The sequence below is a fragment of the Metschnikowia bicuspidata genome (assembly GCF_001664035.1).
Source record: "Metschnikowia bicuspidata var. bicuspidata NRRL YB-4993 chromosome Unknown METBIscaffold_3, whole genome shotgun sequence".
Lineage (NCBI taxonomy): Eukaryota > Fungi > Ascomycota > Pichiomycetes > Serinales > Metschnikowiaceae > Metschnikowia > Metschnikowia bicuspidata.
The window spans coordinates 107,319-130,209 of NW_017387733.1; the positions used below are offsets into that span (position 1 = coordinate 107,319).

At 50.0% G+C, this 22,891-nt stretch overlaps 7 protein-coding genes and 1 non-coding gene across 8 annotated transcripts; 6 read left to right on the plus strand and 2 right to left on the minus strand.

Annotated features, from left to right (window-relative positions):
* Positions 1-368: 368 nt before the first annotated feature.
* On the plus strand, positions 369-1,769 carry YTM1 (Ytm1p; the record flags this gene model as incomplete). Its single annotated transcript, XM_018857323.1, has 1 exon — positions 369-1,769. The coding sequence occupies one exon, from the start codon at positions 369-371 to the stop codon at positions 1,767-1,769; it is 1,401 nt and encodes a 466-aa protein (XP_018711385.1).
* A 1,061-nt stretch (positions 1,770-2,830) lies between these two features.
* Positions 2,831-3,300, plus strand: METBIDRAFT_11486 (uncharacterized protein; the record flags this gene model as incomplete). The annotated part of the gene is made up of 3 exons (XM_018854002.1): positions 2,831-2,862; positions 2,904-3,129; positions 3,163-3,300. 3 exons carry the CDS (start codon positions 2,831-2,833, stop codon positions 3,298-3,300), a joined length of 396 nt encoding a protein of 131 aa, XP_018711386.1.
* Positions 3,301-3,814: 514 nt separating this feature from the next.
* On the minus strand, positions 3,815-5,734 carry METBIDRAFT_31544 (uncharacterized protein). Its single transcript, XM_018855879.1, has one exon. It carries the CDS (start codon positions 5,519-5,521, stop codon positions 4,211-4,213), a length of 1,311 nt encoding a protein of 436 aa, XP_018711387.1. The 5' UTR covers positions 5,522-5,734; the 3' UTR covers positions 3,815-4,210.
* A 2,921-nt stretch (positions 5,735-8,655) lies between these two features.
* RAM2 (bifunctional protein farnesyltransferase/protein geranylgeranyltransferase) lies at positions 8,656-9,519 on the plus strand (the record flags this gene model as incomplete). Its single annotated transcript, XM_018854003.1, has 1 exon — positions 8,656-9,519. One exon carries the CDS (start codon positions 8,656-8,658, stop codon positions 9,517-9,519), a length of 864 nt encoding a protein of 287 aa, XP_018711388.1.
* Positions 9,520-10,021: 502 nt separating this feature from the next.
* METBIDRAFT_t155 lies at positions 10,022-10,094 on the minus strand. The gene has a single exon. It is a non-coding gene; the product is annotated as a tRNA-Ala (tRNA).
* Positions 10,095-14,583: 4,489 nt separating this feature from the next.
* On the plus strand, positions 14,584-15,382 carry METBIDRAFT_165330 (uncharacterized protein). The gene has a single exon (XM_018854655.1). It carries the CDS (start codon positions 14,732-14,734, stop codon positions 15,260-15,262), a length of 531 nt encoding a protein of 176 aa, XP_018711389.1. The 5' UTR covers positions 14,584-14,731; the 3' UTR covers positions 15,263-15,382.
* An 898-nt stretch (positions 15,383-16,280) lies between these two features.
* METBIDRAFT_20078 (uncharacterized protein) lies at positions 16,281-16,802 on the plus strand (the record flags this gene model as incomplete). Its single annotated transcript, XM_018854933.1, has 1 exon — positions 16,281-16,802. A coding segment is annotated over one exon (522 nt), but the record flags the coding sequence as incomplete, so codon positions are not given.
* Positions 16,803-20,947: 4,145 nt separating this feature from the next.
* SHA3 (putative serine/threonine protein kinase) lies at positions 20,948-22,264 on the plus strand (the record flags this gene model as incomplete). Its single annotated transcript, XM_018857374.1, has 1 exon — positions 20,948-22,264. One exon carries the CDS (start codon positions 20,948-20,950, stop codon positions 22,262-22,264), a length of 1,317 nt encoding a protein of 438 aa, XP_018711391.1.
* Positions 22,265-22,891: the final 627 nt, after the last annotated feature.

Genomic DNA, 22,891 nt, shown 5'->3' on the forward strand with positions numbered 1-22,891 from the left:
AATTCCAAGCAGACACCCAATTCCAAGCAGACAATCAATTTCAAGCAGACAATCAAGCACAAAAAATCAATTCCAAGCAGAAAATCAAGCACAAAAAATCAATTCCAAGCAGACACCCAATTCCAAGCAGACAATCAATTCCAAGCAGACACCCAATTCCAAGCAGAACCCCAAGCGCACGCAGAAAATGGGCCCCGGCCGCAGCTCACTTCTCGGGCCCGCCCAGGGCCTTCCGCCCGCACTGCGGCGCCGCTTCCATACAAGACTTTTTCGCCCGCATCGCATCGCATCGCCAGGCCATCTCAAGCTTGGCCCTCCCAGCCCATACCGAAAGTCGCCACACACCCACTCTCTATTCGCCACGCACAATGTCCGAGGCCCAGGTGAAAGCCCGCTTTTTCACAAAGGAGGACGACGAGACGCTCCGCGCGTCCGACGCCCCGTTGTTCGTGCCCACGTCCTTGAAGAGGTACGGGTTGTCCGAGGTGGTCAACCATCTCTTGGAAAAAGAAGAGCCCGTGCCCTTCGACTTCTTGATCGACGGCGTGTTGTTGCGCTCGTCCTTGGACGAGTACTTGACCAAGAACGGCTTGTCTGCCGAGGCCACGCTCCAGATCGAGTACACCCGTGCCGTGCTTCCCCCTTCGTTTTTGGCCTCCTACAACGACGACGACTGGGTCTCCAGCATAGCCACCATCAACCACGCGTCGCCGGCCGTGGCCGCCCAGCGCGGCGCCAGCTTGGCCTCGCCGCAGATCTTGGCCGGCTCCTACGACGGAGTCGTGCGCACCTACAACATGTCCGGCCTGGTGGAGACGCAATACGTGGGCCACCTGGCCCCCGTGCGCGCCGTGCAGTGGGTCTACGCCAACCGCATCGTGTCCGCCGGCAACGACAGGCAGGTGCGGTTGTGGAAGACCGCAGCCGCGGAGGGCGTGGGCTTGGTGGACGACGACGACGACAAGGACGACAAGGACGACAAGGACGCGCAAAGCGGCCGCACGTTGGTCATTCTCGACGCCCACAAGGCGCCCGTGGTGGCCCTTGACGTCAGCGTGGCGTCCCACCGGCTCTTGTCTGCAGGCAGCGACGGAGTGGTCGGGTTCTGGTCCACGGTGCCCAAGGAGATGAACGTCGTGGAGCCGTACGCCGTGGACGCGTCGGGCGCGGGCGCGTCGTCGGCGCTGAAGAAACGAAGACGGATGGCGCTCAAGGACTCGGGCGTCAAGCACCGCGCGCCGTTGGCGCTTCTCGAGAGCCACACGCAGCCCGTGGAGGGCGTGGTGTTCGACTCCCGCGACAGCCTGGTGGGCTACTCGGTGTCGCAGGACCACACGATCAAGACGTGGGACTTGGTCACGTCGCGCTGCGTCGACACGCGCAGCACGGGCTACGCGTTGCTCTCCGTGTTGCAGCTCCCGGGCGTCGGCTTGATAGCCTCGGGCTCGTCCGCGCGGCACATCAACTTGCACGACCCCCGGACGCAGGCCGGCGCCACGGAGAAGGGCGTGACCAAGCTCCTTGGCCACACGAACTTCGTGGTGGACTTGGCCGCGTGCCCGACGAACGACACCATGTTTGCCTCGGCCTCGCACGACGGCACGGTCAAGGTGTGGGACGTGCGGGCAGACAGGGCCATGTACACCATCACGCGGGAGTCGCGGACGGGCAAGGTGTTTGGCGTCTCGTGGGACCGGGAGATTGGGATTGTCAGTGGCGGGGAGGACAAGAAGGTCCAGATCAACAGCAACCCGTCCACGCAGAAGTAGCAGTGTATGTAGCAGAGAGTACATAGAAAGCCGACCGGAGAATGCTTGCCTGGCCGATGTAGCGCTGCCTGGTGGCTGTCTGGCTGTATCTGCCGGGAGCCTGTGTGCCATTGCTGGGGCATGTCTAGACGGCATGCTGGCTGTGTCTTTTTAGTATCGGGCTGTTTTTTATCGGGCCGTTTTCATCGGGCCGTTTTCATCTGGCTGCTGTATCGGGCTGCTTTTTATTGGGCTGCTTTGCATCTGGCCCTCTTCATCTGGCTGCTTTGCGTCTGATCGCTGCCCCGGGACTTGCTCGGAAGACCCTGGCGTCGGTCGGAGTCCCCAACGTCCACTACCTGCTATACACACTCAGGCTACATACATCCAGCAAAGCCGAGCTTTCCATGCTTGCAAGGTGACATTGATATTCGAGGCAGAACACCACTCGCTTCCGACTCATGCCCAGACCCCCCTTACATGGTTCTGTCCTTGGCCTATTTGTATCCAACTCCCAAATGCAAGCAACTGGCGCTGCTTCTACCATGGATTCTGAATGAAGCAGATAATAAAACAGAGAAAGCAGCTAAAGCACATGAGAAAGATGAACAAGACATAGCACCAGTTAAAGATAAGTCACCAATAAGATTAATAGATAAAGAAGTACCCATATTACAAACACTTGTTATAATAAGGTAAAGAGAATAAGGCAAATAACTTCTTAAACCTTGATAATAATATTGCTGTGAGGTCCCTTGTATCTATCATATTGAAGCCACCAACAATAACAAATAAACCAGGAAACAAAACCATGAGCAATACATAAATCAAACTACCAAATATAATTAATAGAAAATATACCTAATATAAATAAAGCCATACGTGAAATTGAACTATAAGCTATCATAACTTCTAAAGCCGTTTATCCTAATGTTATAGATGTATATATCATTGTTATAGCACATATCACGTATACTAATGGCTATAATACTACAGCATCTGATAATGTTGGTGATATTAACCGTATTGTAGCATCTATTGCTGGTTTTGATAATACACCTGCCAATGATACAGATCCGCTAATGGTGGTTCTGAATGTACTACTGGTAATCAAGTATGTGCTGGTGCCCATGGTGTTTCAACTGCTATCTATAGATGGCTAGAAATAACATTGTCAAAGGCCTTTGTCGAATATCTTTTGTCTGAAAGCGTGGGCTCGCACTTTCTCGAGGCGATCATCAAAAACGACGGTGCCCGAATGAAGTACATCGAGAGATTGCACAAGCTCTCCATGAAGGCCCGGGTGTTGAAGTTGGCCAAGCGTGCCACCACCGGAGCCTGCATCAATAAGGCGTCGATGGTTAAGCTCAAGCCCGGCGAGGTTTAGTACATCCTAGACGAGATCATCCCGCAGATCTCCGGGCTTGTGTCGGTCTCTGAGAACCAGAACATAGAACTATGCAAGTCTGTTATTGAAGCGTCTATGTCGCGGTTCAACTACCGGAGAGACAACCTCGTACAGCAGCTTTTCAAGAAGTTTGCACTCAACTAATCCCCGGATGAGCCTAGCGACGACACCACCACCGAGCTCTTTGAAAATGTGCACCAGCTCACAGGCGCCACTTTCATCGATAGTACCAATAACCTTGTAGCTTGATAATCTGCATTATCTAAATATACATCATATAACGCTACATCTAAAAACATACATAATGATGAAAAAAATTTATATATTCATACATAATCTCTTGTTTTATCTTTATTTGATGCTTCATGCACACATACCATTATAAGTAATGGCGCTAGTGACCCTTCAAAATACATATATAATGCCATGTCTTGACATATAATTCAATAACAATATTACTCCTAAATTCAATACATAATATTATTTATTGTATTTAAGTTTGATATCATTGATAACGGTATTGAATACGCTGCTAATATTACAGTATATCTGCCATACCATCCGTTGTATAATATACATCTATCTCTGTCGATCATCTATTGTTGGTAACGCTGTCAATCCACTTGATAATAATACAACGGTTTCTGTAGTCTTTTTAAACTTGGATTTGTTATTATATAATATTAATGCCATTCCCTTTCTTTACACCTTTTCATCTTTCATATAACCGGAACTTGGACCCTTCAAACAACTTGGTGTGAACTAATTGCGTATAGCTATTTCGCCATGGTCATATTTCGGATGAATCGTCCACCCTGCCGTTGACTCCGTCTCTAGTCCTGTCGGCTGGGAGCTGAAAGCAGGAGCCGCGAGGCTCGGCACTCCAGACGGAACGCATGTTTTTGCTCATATCCGCCGGCCGCACGGTTCCCTGCTACATCCGAAAGACTGCGTTGCGAGTACCCGCATGGGGTTCACCAACACATGCCACGTCAGAATGAACAAGCACTGTCGCCATGGGGCAGGTGGGGCCTGAAGCCACGGCGTACGCCCACTACTCCCGCTTCGCCGCCTTGAGCCCGTCCTTGCCTGCGGGCCCGTCCCGGTTCGCCTTGTGCCCGCTTGTCCACATCGAGATCCCATAGTATCCCTGCCACATGCTCTGCTTGTCGGTGATGTACCCCGCAAGACCGCTCCCGGCAAGACTGCTTGCGGCAAACTCCGCCGCTGGGTCCTCGACGGTGTTGAGATAGTGTCGATCGACCCAGCCCATGTTCTGCCGCACGTGGGCGATTTCCGCGGCGCTCAACTCCGCCTGCGCAGCGCTGCCGTACTTGAGCGGCCCGTAGTTGATCCAGAAGCCGTTGCGGGGCCCTGTTGTTTTGGCCGGCGCCGCGAGCTGGAGGATCTGGTCGAAGAAGTCGAGGATGTTCTCGGCCGTGTCGATGAAAAACGCCGACACCACCACCACGTGGTCGTACTCCTCGCGCCCGGGCACGGCAAAGTGGCGGAAGTCCTCGAGGTGAAGGTGCAAGTTGGGCGGCCGCGCCACGCCGGCCGGCACCTCGCACGCACGCAAGTGTGCCTGCGGGTTCACGCTGTTGGAAGTGCTGTGGATGTGCGGAAAAAGCCGGTGTTCTGTCGCCAGCGACGGCTCGTAGATGCTCCGGTGGCACGCGTGCATGAGCCCACTGAACTCCACCGCGTGGACCGCGCCGTAGTCCCTGTGCCTGGCCACCTCGTGTGCCACGCGGCCCAAGCCGGAGCCGGGAACAACAACGCAAGTTCGGGCGGCGTCTTCGGGGCGGATGGCCGCTTCGAGCTGGCGCTTGATGTACTGCAACATGGGCGCGGTTTCCTCCTCTCCCGAGGATGCCCAGTCCCGCACAAAATGGCCGAGGGCCTCCACCACTCGGTAGTTGGAGGAGGACGTATTTTGCGACGCGGTCCTGCCTCGTGAGCGCCACGCGTCATAGTGCTCGTGCCCAAGCCCGTACGCGTTCTCGGTGGCGGTGACGATGGCGCTGAAAAAGGCCTGGTTCCGGTCGATGTGAACGTCGATCTGCCGGAGTTTCTCCAGGTACCCGGCCTCGTCGCAGAGCCTCTGCTGGCGCCACGACATCATCTTGTACAAGCGGCGCCGGCGGACGCTTGCCTGGCGCGAGTTTTTGCCGTATTCCCGGAGCGACACGAGCGCCTCTACAAGCTCGGTCTGGGACAGCGGGGCCAAAGCCGAAAAGCGGCTGTTTTCGGCGCCGGGCGCCGGGGTCGGGGCCCGGAAAAGACCGAAGTGCCGCGTCTGGCTCGCGGCCAGCAGCACGGCCCACCTCGCAAGGCCCTGGACCGTCGCTGTGCGCGAGAGCATGTTGCAAAAAATGAACGTACTGGCCAACAATGGGAGGTTCGAGCCGGGTGCGCTCACGAGCCCAACAACTAGATGGACTGCCACGGCCAACGAGAGCGAGAGGTATACGAGCGTCGAGTCGGGGAGCGGGGATTCCATCGCACTTTTGTGGAATCTGGCTCACGGCTGGGGAAGAAACCGGGGCGAGAAACGGTGCAGAGGGCTCATTTCGCAGTCAGTGCATGGTGGTTATGGCTGGTCTGCGGCGCGCGAGCCTGGTGGAACTGGCGAGCGCTAATTAATGCGCTAATTAATTGACCGAATCAGCACTAGAGCCTGTTTTTGGGTGAAAAAAAAAAAAACTGCCGGTGCAAATGGGCCGGACAGGCTGTTTTCTGGGGCTGGTGGAAACCGCCCGGCCCAAGACCGGATAGATGCCGAAGGCCACATGCGGTGTATCTCGAGGCCCGGGTGCGGGGCCTAATAACAAGAGGGCCGTCCGGCGAACGGGCCATGCTTTTATTTTGGGCAAACGATGTGGCGGGTTTTGGGAAGCGCCCTTTTTTGGGCGTGAGTATCTACAGGGGGCAAAAAAGACCCGGGTCGCTGGTCTGTTCAAGTGCTCGCAGCAGGTATCGCCGCTGTTTGCCAGTATAAAGCTCGGGAGGGACGCTTTGTTCTATGTGTTCTTTACAGCTTTCTTCTAGGCTTTCTTCTAGGCTTTCTTTGCCTTCTTCGCCGCTTTCTTCCAGGCTTTATTCATCGTTTTCTTCTAGGCTTTCTTCTAGGCTTTCTTTGCCTTCTTCACCGCTTTCTTCTAGGCTTTCTTCATCTCTTTCTTCTAGGATTTCTTCTAGGATTTCTTCACCGCTTTCTTCTTGAATCTTTTACTTCTCTCACTATTTGTTATACATATACTTATAGTAGAAAAGAATCACCTCCGGAATGTACATTTATTGATGATAATGGTGGATACCACTTCTTTTACAATAAAACTAATTTAACTTCTATGATAATTTTTTATCATACAACTTTGTAATTTATGTATTATAAAACCACTATAAGATAAGTTTTATTTAAATACATAAAGCTGTTTATCTACTTGTATAATAATAATCTAAATATACCTCCAAATGTAAGATTAAGTAAACTCCCCTGCCAGAGGGCGGCCATTATACATTGAGAATCTAAACGCTAATGGTATTGAAAACGTTTATCATATTCATTTTTAAAATGGAGTCCGTAAAATTAAATGGTAAGTAAAGTATAAAAACATCGTAAAAAAAGAACCATGTTCTAAGGGTACTAGTGTATCTCAATTGGTAAGAAACCAATAAAACTCGTCTTCTTTACACATATGAAGGTCCGAGTTATAAATAATAATAGATCTGTAACATATTTAATATGATTTCCTAGTCAAAAATTTTACTAAATATCTCAAATAAGTTGCATTTTGTTTTATTTTACATTATATATCACATTATATCACATTACGTTAATATCTTGTCTTGAAATATTTGGCACTCTTAATATGCTATGCCTGTACCTTAAGTTTTCACCAAACATCATAATGTTTTTCTTTATATTTGTATAAAATAGGTATACTATTATATAATAAGTTAATTCTAACACTTTATGATTTTGATCATCCCCCGAAGAATTGAAAATATGCTTCTTCTACTTTTACGTTTACTTCTACTTTGTTTATTATATCTTTCATGAGTTATTCTACTCACTATCTATTAATTTAATAAGATTTAATTTTATGACAATAAACATCAAACATTAAACATCAAGTACGAACGAGATTTATATCATATTTTTTGAGGGCAAATATGTTTCATGCAATTAGCTTCAGTTATTCTTGACTATCGTCACTTAATCGAGGTGGCAAACACTGCTGACGATACCTACTCTCACGCAGTATTATCCTGTTCAAATATTGTTATCGTTAATCTCTTTATTTTATTGACCAAAAGGGTAAATTCTAATGTTGGTAAGTAGAACTGAATTGTAACTTTAGTGCCTTTGTGCTGAGATAGTTCGATTCTATTTTTCCTCAAGATAATAAACTACATAATTTGTTATACTTATTATTGGATTATTTATTGTCATTAATGTTCTAATTTCAAAGTGAGTGGAGAACATATCATGTATATAGAAAGAGAATTGTTTGGCCCTTCGTCATTTATGTAAATTCAAATTATCAATGAATTCTCATTATACATCAATTATAAGAATGGTTAGTCGAGCTCGATTCTTGCTTACTTGCTTTATTTATTATCTTCAATTGGTATACCTCTTTCTATGGTGAGTTAATTAACAATATAAAAATATACTCATATACTTTAAATTTCAAACATATAAAAAAATCGATTTTAGATATTAAAGTTCATTAATAGTATAAGTGGTATTTATGTATGAATAAATAAGAATAATAAATATATATATATAGGACATTCAATTAATGTGAAATAAGTGATTCATATAGGCATAGTATACTAATTAATAAAGCTATATTAAAATATAATGAGGAATGATTTTGAATTACATATACTATCAGCTTAGCCGGGTTTCTTCATCGCTTCTTCATCGTGTTTTTTTCGCTTCCTCGTCGCTTTCTTCATAGACGCAAGATCCGAACATTCAAAGTAATCAGATATTGCCTGTAGAAACAGGAAGGGCGATGCTGCAGGTATCAGCCAAGCTCCCAACAATGGAAAAAACCCCTGTTCAGTAAAAATTGAAGTAGAGCTGCTGCTCCACTCGTGCAGATAATCTCAGTAGGTCTTCATCCAGCTGGCACGGCTGGGGCGTGTTTCAAGTCGCCTCACCGATGAAACCTCGCGATTGCCATGGCCCCATCCAGTAATTCTAGCGCCGCCCTGAAACAAGTGCCCGCACACCAGTCCCCACGGCCCTTGGCTATAAATACGTAAAGTCGCCCGTCACGCCAGCTGAAACGCACTTTAAACTGAAACGCGCCTCAAACGCTGGTACCCGCGGCTCGTTTTTCCTTCAATTCCCGAGGTCTCATTTGCAGACCGAGCTGATCTCACCTTCGTCTTGCGCACTGCTCTACTACGATCAGGCATACAGACCACGTCTCTATTGTTCACGTAGATCCAGTCTAACAAGATTACTCTTCATAGAAAATGTCGGAACTTTGCCAGATCCTATATTCGGATGAATACAGTTCCACCATGAGCGCTCTCCGCTCCCTTTTGGAGAAAAAGGCCTATACCGAGGAGGCGCTCAAACTCACAGAAACAGCTTTGGATCTTCTCGCCTCTCACTATACGACATGGCACTACAGATTTGACATCGTCATAAACCTCAAGAAGGACTTGCTTGACGAGCTCAATTGGTGCGAGGAGATTGCTTTGGAAAACGAAAAAAACTATCAGGTTTGGAACTACCGCCAGCGGATCATCGAGCAAATCTTGAAGGATCCAGAGTTGGCACGCAAGTTCCACCATAGGCGTGAGTACCCGATCTTGGAAACCATGCTCCAACAGGACACGAAAAACCACCATGTGTGGTCTTATCGAAAATGGCTCGTGGAGCGGTTTTCTCTCCACGACGATGATCTTGAGTTGGCGTTCACCCAGAAACTCATTGATGCCGATGTAAGAAACAACAGTGCGTGGACACATCGGTACTTCTTGAGATTCAAGGGCACAGTTCTCTCAGAGAAGAGACTTCTTGAAGAAATCGAGCTTGTCAAACTGCAGATTGACTTGTGTCCCCAGAATCCGTCCACGTGGAACTACTTACTCGGCATATACAACCAGACAGGGAGAGATTTGACGGAGCTCAAAGATTTTTGCCTCATATACGCTGACACAGAGAAAGAAGTCATTTCAAGTTCTTTTGCTCTCGAGTTTCTTGCCAAAATTGCAATTCTCGAGCACAGATTGGAAGATGCCAATAGCATATACGCATCTCTCTCTTCGAAGTACGATCCGATTCGAAAGCATTACTGGGAGTTTCTCCAAAAGCAGTTGGATCTGAAGTGATGCTGGAACAGGCAGATTATTTCCGAATTGGGAGAATACACCTCTTAGGTTGGAACTGACGCGTGTTTCTGGAAAAAAAAAAAGCAAATTAGGCCACTGGATCTGGTGCAACTACTTTCTGGAAAAAGATCCCCCTCACAAAACCGAACAATAAAGCCACATGCGCCGGTTGGCTATATATCATTGGTTTCAGGGAAAGGGCGGATTGCAAATAGTATACGCGTGGCTTGTGAGGTTTGATGAGGCCAAGACAAAATACCATCCCGAGCCAATGTCGCTCTATTAGCTTCTCTAAAGGATCATTCAAACGTCTCATGTAGCCTTTTAATTCTTGTCTCGGCATGTGTTCCGAAGGCTTTTGCCATTCTAGAAAAATTACGACATTTGGCTTTCAGCATTAATCAGTGCCCAGTATATTCATTCACAACCATAGAGCGCACATTGTATATCAAGCCGTCATATCGTAACGAAAAAAATTAGGACATCAGAATCTTGAAAAAAATGGACGAGTCCGGATTTGAACCGAAGACCTTTCCCATGCGAAGGGAACGCGCTACCAACTGCGCCACACGCCCTGATTATGTTTGATGAAAGCTTAATTTGGATATATTGTATACAGTTCACCATCTTGATTATTGCGTGGAGTCTTAGACTCAGGCTTTCAAACTTTCGAGAGTGACTTGATTGTTCAACATCGTGTCAAAGGGTTGCTGCTTTGTTCTCGCTGGCATATTCGTCACCACGATTTTCAAGGTCTACACCAGAAGGCGTGGCGAGTCGCAGGAAGTGGGCTCCTTAAATCCGCTACAACCATCTGAGTTGAAGCGACTACTCCAGGAGACCTATCCTAGTAGTCGATGACGTAATATCCAATACGTAAACAGATATGGGCCATGAGGACCGTCCAAGCCGTGACTAACGGAAGGGGATGGGCCGAGCTAAGGCACTTGGTACGTAGCTGGGAGCTGTTTGAATGTTTTTTATATATATTATTTATATAGTTTTGCCCCTTTAATCAGATGAATCTACCAAGAGAATGGTCAAGGTGCTCAACATTAACATGTTACACATAGTCAAATAAACTTGGGTTCCGATCCCGGTGGACGGGGTACTGATTCTTTAGGGGCGTCAGGCCCGTGAAACGATGAGGAGTTTCCCGCACCCGAAAAAGGGTGCTACACATTTGGTTTTCTATAGTGTCTAGTTTTTTTTGCCCTGTTTCCGGGCAGCAGTATCCTTTAATACATGCTTCTTTATAAAACCATGTCTTTGTCATTTGGCTTAGATCAAGTGTCGTGTATCAAGAGTATGCACAAAAAAAGCACGCCTCTCGAGGTACGTTATATATCTTATTGTATGATTTTGTTCCTTTGATCAGATGAATTTAAACAGAAGGACTCTATCAAGAATGACCATCTGGGAGCTGCTTAAAGGTTTCTACATAATAGTTCATTGTTGTTTTTATAATCAGATGTATTCACCAAAAGTATAAGGTGAGGGGGCGTCAATGATGCCACACCTAAAGTCTCTTAAAGCAAATATCCAAAAATCCAAATATTGGTGAAAAGAAAGTGCTCCTGTCTTACAAACCCATGAATTTGTTCTTGGATCCTGTCGACAAGTATTCGGATGACATAAACAATTCGAATAATTGGCTACTGCAGTCTTCGGTGAATACGCTCAAGTAGCGGTAAGTCACAGAAAGTATCCTCATCAAGTCTCTGCGGCACTACAACATGAGTACCCATGCTTGTTATTCGTTTATATAGTAAAGCTTGAGCGATCAATCTTGTATGAGCCCAGTGAAGGACATGAATCGAGAACCAGCTTCTGGTTTCGGAATAAACGTTAATACTGTGTATTAATTCCAATTAAGTACACAACGGAGACACTGCACAATTCATCAGCTTCTTTCTGCAAGTGACAAGCCAATATCACCAATAAGAGTACAGTATATTGGATCGTATACTACTGGAAAACATCTCGGATTCCAAGATCAACAAGTGGTACTCTTGGAAAGTCCACGATACAATTGATGATAAAAGTATGATGGCACGAAATGTAGACAATTTACAATAATATCAAACATGAAGGATATCTGAAGTTGATAATAAGCTCACAATAAGAGAATATACAAACACTCCAACTTTTTGAACACCCAAAGAGCCTGCTCGTATTGTATGGGTCTTCCATGTAAAAAAAAGTTGTGATCGATATTTCTTGGTGCGCGCTGACTGGAAAAATGTAAAGCTGAACAAAAAAATTGAACCTCTCGCAAAAAGAAAAAAAGAAAACTAGAAGCAAAAATAGAAAACAATTCATTAAAGCAGGTGGAATGTAGAAAAGAGTTAAAAAAAGCACAAAGAGCATTTTCCTGATATTAAATCAATTTCAAAGCAATTTCTGTTTGCTTCAACCCAGGACGTCTAAGCAACTCCGGATTCGCCAGACCACGGACTTTCGCGTCTATGATCCTTTCATCTACGTAGTGAGAAATTCTCAACATCACAGTTCTACCAGGTCACCTTCTAAACAACGTGGATATTTACATTTCATTGAATCCTAAGATCCTTTCCACTGAGTGAAAGAATCCAGAAAGAGGTGGTAGTAAACGGGACACCTATTATGGTACAATCTTGATTTGCTTGGTACAAATGTATGGGAATTTTGCATTGTTCGATAGAACAAGAGTTTACATACACGTTTCTGTTTTAGTCCTTATCTTTGCTTGCAAAACTTACTGCTTTGGCTTTGATGAAGGACAAGTTTCTTGGCCTGCGAGACTATGTTTCTCAGTGGTTTAGTTTTTGAGGCCTTTTCAATAAAAGAGCGAGAAAAAAAGCCTCATTGTGGCTTACATGCGGTGGCAACATGAAGGGACATTACGGAGCATCGTCCTCGCACCACGGGGCCAAACGGCATCTAGACCCAACTTGCATACAGCAGTGACATAGGGCAATAAGGCCATACATTGATTCTACTTGTAAAATACATGGTCACAAATTAACGAGTGCTTTTTGAGGCAGACAATGCCTAGTGATAATGAAACTTAAAGGGATATTAGTCTTTGCAGAAACCAGAAAATTTAAACACAAGGTTTGCCGTTGCGGAGTCAGCCAATCAGCACACAGAATGCATGTGTCCGCCACAAACCACGTCGCACCGATCGACCTCAGCCGCGTTTTAGTAAGCATAGTAGAAATCGAGAAAGGCTTAATCTTGGGAAGGCTCCCCGCAAATCAGCCGTACGCGTTCCCCTCATCTTCATCATTTGCTCGTCAATATCCGATCCCTTCGACTTTTCCCTCTTCGGGAGAATCAATTGGCTGCCTTAAAACAGTAGCCAAACAAAGCCGCCCAAAGCGGAAGCACAAACAAAACCGCACCGGCATGATACTTATGTGCACTACAGCATCCAATCTGCGCGACCTAGGGCCTAGATTCGAGTATTCGCCATTTCACTGAACAGGGCAACTTGGAAGAAAAGCCAGTTCTACACAACCACCCAGGGCTAGAATCGGGTGGGCATTTCTGCTGGCGTTTTCTCGGCGCATCCTGTGAGGCGTCTGCAAACAAAACATAGAGTTGTGGAGAATAAAAGAAAAAGAAATGAATATAGTCTATAGCGACGTGTCTTGTTGTGTGCGGGAATATCTCGCACCCGAGGCATGCACACTCGAGCCGTGCATTATTTCCATCAGTGATTTGGCGTTCGGGTGCTTAGGCTGCTGAATGCGACAGCAGTACCAGGACAAGTGTACCGGAATGGTGTGCACAGCTGCATGTCTGCGAGAGCTTTGGAGCTAAACCTGCCTCCAGTGGTCCGAGGGTGGAGGCAGGGCGGTCTTACGCGGGGGGAAGGCGCCTTGTAAGTTGGGCATACATAAACATATGCGGGATTTGGAGCCAGTGAAGCAGGCCGCTGCACCAGCGTCCCTTTCACAGGATATGGGGCGATTCTGCTTGGCCCGATCTAAAGTGCGTTTGCAAATTGGACCGACAAGGAGGGGCAGACGACTAGTCCGACGAGTAGCCCAATTGCGTCCAGCTCATCCACCCAGGCGAGGAAGATGTGAGTGTGGAACCTCACTCTGGAACATCAGTCTGGAATATCAGTATGGAATATCAGTCTGAATATCAGTCTGGAATATCAGTCTAGAATATCAGTGTAGGATATCAGTCTGGAATATCACTCTACAATACCAGTGTGGATTTTTATTCAGGGGTATCGCTCAGGAATTTCGGTCCGGAATACCAGTCTGTTATACCAGCGCCTGCCAACCCAGTAGTACACTCAAGCTTCGTATCTGGAATCTCAGTATCTATAAATTCGGTGTCCAAGACCCAGTTTCGAGGACGTCGGTGTCCAAGACCCAGATCTAGATACCCAATGTCCAGAACCTAGGTGCCTCACATTGCTGACCATGTCTCAATTTTCCTGACCAATATCACCCGACTTGCCCCGCCTGCCAAGCCGCTTCTCAACAGCGTCCAACTGCTTTCTCGAAACAACTCACCACCAAAAGAAGGCTACATTTCTCAATTCAATTCCGGACATAAAAAGACAAAGTGGGACGTCTGGTGTTTGAGACCCCGATTGTAGAAATCTGCCGCCGGGCCCTAATATTGTTGTGGCGCAAGCCTTGTTTCATCGCGCGAAGTGTGCCCTGGTCCAAAAGGGCATATCGTACGACACAATGGCCAGATTCGACGGCACAATCGCATGCAACAGCGAGGGACAGCGCGGGCTCAACATCTGGCCACGTTTGTAATATGAACGCACCATGAAACACACAGGTGGGGTAGGCAGGGCGCGAATTGCGGGACTAGGCAACTTGGTGCCCCTGTCACTCCCAGGCAATAGTCCAGATCCAGCCAGCGCCAATGAAAAGGAGAGCCCGCACGTCCCGCTGACATATCCGACGCAGTGCGTCACGCACCTGCTTATGTGGCGACCCGCGGTATACATCTGCGCGGGCCCTACATAACACCGTTGAAGGCTGAGCCGAGCCTCATGCCTCGGATGTGCGGGTACGGGCACCATTCATATCTGAAGCAGGCACTGGGTTGCAGCTGCACACGGACCCGGATTCGGGCACAACTTTCCTGTGATTAGGCAACACTGTCACTTTTTGCCAAGGAAACGGCCCGTCCCCTTTTGGCCAATGACTGTGTCTCAGGATAAGCGAGGAGTATCATAGCGGCCGGGTGCATGCCCGCGACACGGTGGTCCGACATGGTGTGGGTGCCACACAGGACGCCCACGCGCAAACTACCTCCATGCACTCCCCCACCGCGGCCCAACGCAGGCGAGCGCGCACAGGGGCCAATGCTGCATGTGTATCCTGCACGGCGCATGCCTCATCGACGTTTCTTCTGTCGAGCCAAACTCCGGCCAGATTTGCCCCAGTCCGATTTGGGCCAGCCTGGGGGAAAAAAACCCACATCCATCCCGGTGGCTTCCAACCCCCCTTCTTTTCTTCCTTGTGACGCCTGTTTCCTTTCCCGTTTCCTAATATTTTGCAGCATCGCTTGCCAAGTGCCGCCCGCCTCGCACAGCCCGCTGAATCCTGCCCCGCCTCATTTCAGGAATCTCATTCCCTTTTTTTTTCTGCTCGCCACGTCTTTACCCGCTGGTACAAACATCTTTTTGATCCGCCGCGGACTACACCTGGACTTTCGGCCTCAAGCGCTTTGTGCCAACGTGGGAAATTCTGCAACAGGCCTCCCGCCACCAGCTTGATCCCGCCCACCCGAAATTTGAAACAAGGGATATCCACGTGTTGCACACTTCCAGCGGCCGCCACGATCCGATCCCTGCCCTCGCGTCGGGACACAAACACAAAGACAGTGTCATAGACTCAGGCCCCACACACACACCACGGCCATACATACCAGGGGCATATCTACCACGCCATACATAATCCGGGCCTTTCTCACGCCGCCCGACCCTTTGTCACAAACACACACCCGCATAAAGTCAGATGTCTGCCTTGGGCATGGTCCTTGAAGACGCCGGACTGCCCGAGCTACGAGCATCCTCGGCGGATCTGTCCGCCGCCTCGGGCTCGCAAACAGACGCTCCCTCGCACGCCCCCTACACCACCGACGAGACGCTTTTGCCGCCGCTCCCCGAAAGCGGCCAGCTCTCGGACGCCCACAGGCCTAGTCTTGGCGGGCTCTCGTCGGCCGGCTCCTCCACGCCGGCCGACTTGACGCCTTCCGCGTCGACGCCCGGGCCGCCGCCGCCCGGCGAGAACATCTACTTCGTCCCGCAGCTGTACGCGTTGGACTCGCTGGCCTTGTCGATCGACACGCCGCCGATCGCGTTCCCGTCCGTCGAGGCTCAGGCGCCCGTGCTCGTGCCGCCCCTCGGCACGCCCAGCTTGCCGCCGGCGCCTGCGCCGCCCAGCACGTCGCCGTTGCGCCGGCTCAAAAGCCTTAAAAACGGCATTCGCAAGCTCTCATTCTCGCGCGTGGCTTCGCTCACGCAGACGGCCACGCCGCCGCTCGACCTCTCGCCGCCCGTCTCGCGCCCTCTACATCTGCCCAGCCACAGCGAGCGGCTGCTGCTGCAGGACACTGCCCTGCTGGGCTCGGCGGGCGACAGCATGCGGCTGGTGTTCAGCGCATGCGCCACGCAGTCTTCTGCCGGCGGGAACGTGCCCCAAGGTCACACACACACATCCAGCGTCGGGCTGGGGGGCTCGGGGTCCAAGCCGCGCCGCCGCACGGCGTCCGCCGCGGGCTCGCTCGCGGCCGCCACAACGCCGCTCCCGCTGCCGGTGGTGACGCTTTCCGTAGACTTGTCGTCGACGAAGAAAAACATGGCCTCGGTCGAGCAAAGCTTCTTCGACAACTGGGGCGCTGGCGGTGCCGACACGGCGTCGCAGGCACTGGTGGCCACGCCGCACGACGCGGACCCCGACGTGCCCGACAAGCTCGCCATCTTGAGCACGCCCGAGGACTTGATGGAGTACCTGGTCTACTTGAGCCTGCACAAGAAATCCGTGGAGCTGGCCTACGAGGTGTCCAAGAACAGGCTCGTCAGCTCCGGCTGGTGCTCGGGCCACGACATTGAGAACTTGAATCTCCAGCGCGACTCGTCGTTGAGCCAAATCGACTCGAAGTTGCTCCAGATCGAGGCCAGGCTCAACAGCGAGTTCAACATGTCGTTTCTCAACAGCAAGCATATGCAGCAGGTCAGCCCAACACAGAAGTGTGCCCCGAGAGCAGTCATGAGCCCCAGCTTGAAGGACTTAGAAAACAAATGCCTGTATTTTTACGCAGAGCAAGGAGACAACATGTGCCAGTAATAGAGGCCCCTGGGTATCCACCATCCGCCCGCGGCTCTGGCTTCCATGTCGACGGCCCTTTTTTTCATTCTACTATTGGTTTTATCTTTGGGAATGCTGGTTTGGAGAGCATTATTTAGTTTATAGACGAAGGATCATTCTGCCGCTCGTATCGAGCACGGGCAAACACCACTGCAGGCACGACCATGGGACGCATGATCGCCTGCCACCCAGGTCCCGCTGCCTGGCATTCGACATTCTGGACATGTCAGCATGAATCAGGAGTCTGAAACTTGTGGTATGGGCACGCTGAAGCGGATAGCCCCTTTTCCACTTTCGATCAAATCAGCCCAACGTTGCGAGCCCTTCCCTTCCATCGGTAGTTGGAGCCGTGCAGCCACACGGACGATACATCGTACACACTCCGAACTATGGCCTTTGGGTTTTTTAATCTCGAAAAAGCTGCATATGCATCGCAAGACCACAATACTACGGACATGCGTATACCGAGGGTAACTCGAGCCCACACACAAAGACAGCATAGCCCACGAGCACGGCTTGCCGCGTTGGTGGTGCTATTTCGTTTTTTTCTACGTCAGCAAGTATGGAGCCGTCCTGCTTGTGTATATCCACACAAGAACAAATAACGTCCCCAAAGTTGGTTGTACCGAAAACGCAGAATCCAAACTGTCTATATGACAGACAGCTCAGTATGAGACGTGTTTCGACAATATTTTTCTCGCTACTCTTTCCCCTTCAGTCGTCCATTGCAATTGGGCGGTAAAGTGAATGAGCATCGTTTCTCGTTAAGGAAAAAAGGAGTTTTCGGATGGAGAATTTTCCTCTCCTCTTTTAGCCCCGGGGCCCACCGTGACATGCACGGGTGTTCTTGTGTGTAGGCATGTAACCGCGCGCTCTGCGACTAGGGCTATTGCGGTGGATTTTGAAATTGAATCGTGATATAATAATATTCGCTTGTAGACTGTCGGTTGTATCCTGGAACCGCCTAATAGAATGGCTGATGCATGACCACTGCCGGAATGGGCGGGTCTTTGCTGAGTCAAGCTTATTGAGGGAAAAGTCACGGGCCTGCTCACGTGACTGCTGTTTGTATGAAGATCGTGTAGCCGCGTAATAACTCGGGTCAGCGTTCATCACTAAATGCGTAAATTCCTCAGTTGGTCGGGAATTTACCGTACTATCGAGACTGGTGTCGTACGGCTGGTAAAAAAGTTGACGGCTGCTGGTAAACATATCGGCAGTTTATGATCAATAGATTGTATGATTGATGATGGAGATACTGCCGGTTATTGAAGGCCGGTTAAATCCATTGTGCGATTCTGAATATATGTTGATTAATGTTTCATCGTCTGTTTGGTGATATTATGCATGCGTTCAGTTATATTTTCATCTCACTGTTGAGAAAACTCAGTATGATCTCTGTCATAAGTATAACAGACTATCTCCGAAGAAGGGCTTTGAACCAAAGACAATGTCTTGTTCATGAAAAAAGAACATTAGTATTATGCGCTGCTTCTTTCAACAAGTATGCTTCAGTAGTCTTCCCCTCAATATCTTAGCGTATTTGGGCAGATATTACCTTGAAGTACTTGGAAGAATCTCACTACCTTCCGTTCATACCGAACATCGTGCCCCTGGTTACTAATAGTATTGGGTCAAGTCTCTTAGGAACTAATTCTCTGAAAATGGATTTGAGTTGGTCGTATTTGATACCATATTATTAAACTCCGTATGTGCGAATCAAAATGAAGTCAAGACAGACTAGGAGATAGAACTTGAACAGTTTCTCGCAGACCCCAAAGTCAGCTCAAGTGACCAGATACCAGCACCCCTTAACGCCCATCTACATTACCTCGGCGAATCTTTGTCCGGAATGATGTCAGCAACTTCGAAGCTCTCAAGGATATTCCATTATTGGCTCAACAAGAAGAATCCCTGCAGAGTCGCCAGGCCTCATGGGGAATGACCTGCCGGTCGTATAAATCTTCGTATTATTCCTTGTGAACAATGAGACAACTTGGATGCTTGGATGATGTTCCCAGAAGAGTGCGAATTTCTGAGTATGTGCCTTTCATGTCACTTGTGTCGAGAAGGCTTTTGTTAGGGCGGCTCGAGTCTATCTCCCAGAGAATCAGCCATATGTTTCTTCTCGAGAACCGGCAAACATCGGACGTAAATCAAGGATCCCACGAGATTGCGTTCCATCATCGCAACACCCCACTCGAACAAACAAGCATGTTTTTCCCATCCAACTCTTGCAAAAACAAGAAAGTTTGAGAAGTTAATTTGAAATACCCAGCTCCTGGTACAGACAAAAAAGTAAGCGACGGCGTTGGCCGCAATTGCAGCCGGCAACCAAAGAATATCGTGAGGATGTGGGCTTCCATAGATCAAGTCTTGGCAGCCCCAGATGGTTGATAGACTCAACACACATTGACCCAATATTCTACTTCTGATGGTCACTTAGCTCGGGGCTTTGGAAAAATGGTTTTAGGGGCCGGGGACTATACACGTCGTGGGATATGATGTTGGGCAGAGAGTTGGGCCTCCGAAACGGAAACAGCATGGTTTCTTTTTTTGGCATGACGCCCCGGGCCATTTTGAACATGCTCGTATGCTCAAACAGAATGGGTGCAAACTTCCCACCAGGTACAGCTCATGCGTCTACACCGGCCGACTTCTTTCCTGTTTCATGAAGAGAATGTGAAATGCACTGGTGACTACGCTGAGTCGTGAAAACCTCCAAGGGGGTCAAATTGCAAATGCAGAAATAGGGTTGGTCTGAGAAGGCAATCCCGAACTCAGGCTCACCGTTGCTTGTCGCAAGCCACACAAAGTAACACAGAATCTTGGACGAGATATTCGACAAGATGATGCGCACCGAAGAACATGGGACGGAACATTGCACAGACTATAGAAAGCATGTTGGACACAGAATATGGACACAGACATTCACATAGACAAGAAACGCCTGCGCAGCAATGTCGCGGCTCCCCGCAAAGCGCATCAACTCAAAGTTGTCAGAGTGCGTAAGCTTACATGCGGCTGCAAGGTTCACAGCGCCTATGCGACACCCAGGACTTGCAGCACAAGGATCTCCAGCACAGTTGTACACGTTGGTCCGTCCCGCTGCAATCGAGAGACATGCGGGTCAACCCAAAACCATTGATGCCCAAGCCTTCTGGTCTTGGAGATAAAGCCAAAAGGTGAGGCGTGTTTTGAGATTCCGCCGCCTATAAGCGACACGCATGCGGGTTCTGCGGATCTGTGCTTGGGCGCTGTGGAAGCTCACGCGATTTTGCCGTCCTGCACGCAGCCGCGCCCGGCGAAAGTGGTGTGATGGCGGGGCTGCGCGGCCACCGTTGTATACGGATGCTATGCTATTTTTGCACCCGCCTGAAATGGCCCCATTTCAGCTCCGCGGAAGAGGGGGCCGTAGGGCAGAAAAAGGGCGGTTCTGTTTGTGGGGCAGGCCCTCTATTTCGAAAGAAAAGCCACGAGAGCACGGGCGCGAGTTTTGCACGTCGAGGCCCCGCCTGGCCGCCTGGAATCGTGGGTTTTCTTGACCCCTGACGGCGACTCAAAGCCCGTGCATTGTTGAGACGGCCCGGAATTAAGGCCTGAGTATTTCGCGGTTGCTTGGCCAAACACACCGTGGGTCCTGCGAAACCTTACGATTATTCGCAGCGCCATATATATGTGCGCACGGCTGGCAGCGTGCTGGTGCGGCAGATTTGGATGTCTGTCCAAGAAACATAACCGGCGCCCGCTCGACCTTCCCAGCCCCGACTTTTTGTTTCTGTTCTTTTCTCCTGTTTGTCCTTGTACGGCTGGCTGTGCTCACGGCCGATTCTCTTGGACCTTCCTGATCGAGCCGGTTTTTTTCGCAAGCCAACGAGGCTTCTGAGCAATTATTAGCACCTGGAAAAGGCAAAGTTTACGGGACAGGAGTCTGCACCGGAACCCAGGCCCCTTAGCTACGCCCGGCACGGCCTTATCGATCCTGCCTCCCAAGTGCTGGCGGTGCAAACGCTCGTATATATCTGCCTTGGCCTGCCTTGCCTGGTCTTTTGCAACCGGCGTATTCATCGTCGCCCAATCTGGAGATAGCCATGGTACTCCACGTGTTGCCGCTTCTTGACCACAAGAAGCTCCTGCCGCCGCCGTCTCCCCACGACCCGCCTGCAGACGGCACCCTCGACGGATACGTGCTAAACAGCCGGTTTCTCTTCGCCACGAAAATCGGCGCCGGCTCGTTCGGGCTCATCTATTTGGTGCGGGACTTGGCCACCGGCGCCCGCTACGCCGCCAAAATCGTGTTGGCCGAGCCCAGCCCCACGCCCCGGCCCCGCGGGACGGACGCCAAGGCACATGTCCAGGACCGGATATGCCAGTATTTTGCGGGCCACCGCCTGCTCCAGGCCCGCGTGCTCAATCTCCAGGCCGTGGAGAGGGAAGGCGCCAACATCGCTGCGGTCCGCGAAATCGCCCTCCAGTTGAAGGTGCGCCAGCACCCCAACGTGGCCACGATCCACCACGTGCTTGTCCTCGGCGAACACGCCGTGGTGACGTTGATGGACTACTTCCCGCAGGGCGACTTGTTCCAGAGCATCATCGACCGGCGCGTGTTCCTGGCGCCGCCGGCGCACCAGGACAGGCAGCTGCTCATGAAAAACTGCATGCTCCAGTTGATCGACGTGGTGCACTTCTGTGCGCAGAAAAGCGTGTTCCACTGCGACTTGAAGCCCGAGAACGTCATGGTGTTCTACGACCCGGCCTACCGGCGGCCGGCCGGCAGCAAAGCCGTGGACTACGCGGAGCTCCAGGTGTTCCTAATAGACTTCGGCTTGGCCATGTCGTCCGGCCTGATCTGCTGCAACGTGTGCCGCGGCTCCAGCTTCTACATGGCGCCCGAGCGGATCGTCAACTACAACACGTGCGGCCTCGTCAAGTCGCTCATAGACATGGAGGAGTTTGCGACGGACGGCCTGGCCCACGCGGAGCTGGCGTCCAAGCTTTTCCCGACGTTGGCCGGCGACGTCTGGTCCTTGGGCGTGTTGTTCGTCAACATCACGTGCTCCAAGAACCCGTGGCCCATCGCCAACATCAACGACCGCCAGGAGGTGTTCCACAACTACATCGTCAACGACAGCAGCCTCCTCCGCTCCATCTTGCCCATTCTGCGCCAGTTCAACCAGGTGCTCAACGAGATCTTCGTGCTCAACCCCGCGCGCCGCATCGGCTTGCCGAAGTTGGCCCAGAGGATCCTTGCCTGCGACTTTTTCGACGACCCGGCGCTGTTCAACGAGCAGTTGTACACGCCCCCGGCCGAGTACTCGCCGTTGGCCACGGAGCCTGTTTCTGTCTGCACGGAGATGGGCCTGAGCAAAGCGTCCCTCCATACGTTCGGCTGCCCGACCCACGGCTGACGGCCGGCGGCCTGGAAATGCCTGCCGGTCCCTTAATCTCTGGCAGAGACCCGCTTAAATTCACTTCTCCTCCCTCGCCGCTTGGTGCGTTCGAGACTATACGGCATGTGCGTTCTTGTATAGTTTAATCCAAAGTGCCGGGCGCATTCATACGCCATGGTCTTGCGGTCCTGCCCATGCTCCAGTCGTGCCAGTATTCCGGTCGTGGCCATATTGGCAGTCACGTTCATTCTTCCGGAGTCAGGACAGTCGTTTATTCTTCTGGAGTCAGGACAGTCGTCATTTTCGTTCATGTTCCAGCCGCGTTGCTTTACCAGTCACAATGATGTTTCGAAGTCACATTCCAAGTAGCATATAACATACGTGCTCGATTGTAATATTATTTGCGGACACCAACAAATCATTCACATCGCCATGACATTCTTGATGGCACTCTTGATGGCATTCTTGATGACATTCTAGATGATATTCTTGATGATGTTCTTGATGATATTCTTGATGATATTCTTGATGATATTCTTGATGATATTCTTGATGATATTCTTGATGGCATTCTTGATGATATTCTTGATGGCATTCTTGATGGCATTCTTGATGGCATTCTTGATGATATTCTTGAAGACATTC

What these genes read in the sequence shown, in the direction of transcription:
- METBIDRAFT_31544 (XM_018855879.1), bottom strand. Translation starts at nt 5,521, where the DNA reads ATGCTCTCGCGCACAGCGACGGTCCAGGGCCTTGCGAGGTGGGCCGTG.
- METBIDRAFT_165330 (XM_018854655.1), top strand. Translation starts at nt 14,732, where the DNA reads ATGCCCGCGACACGGTGGTCCGACATGGTGTGGGTGCCACACAGGACG.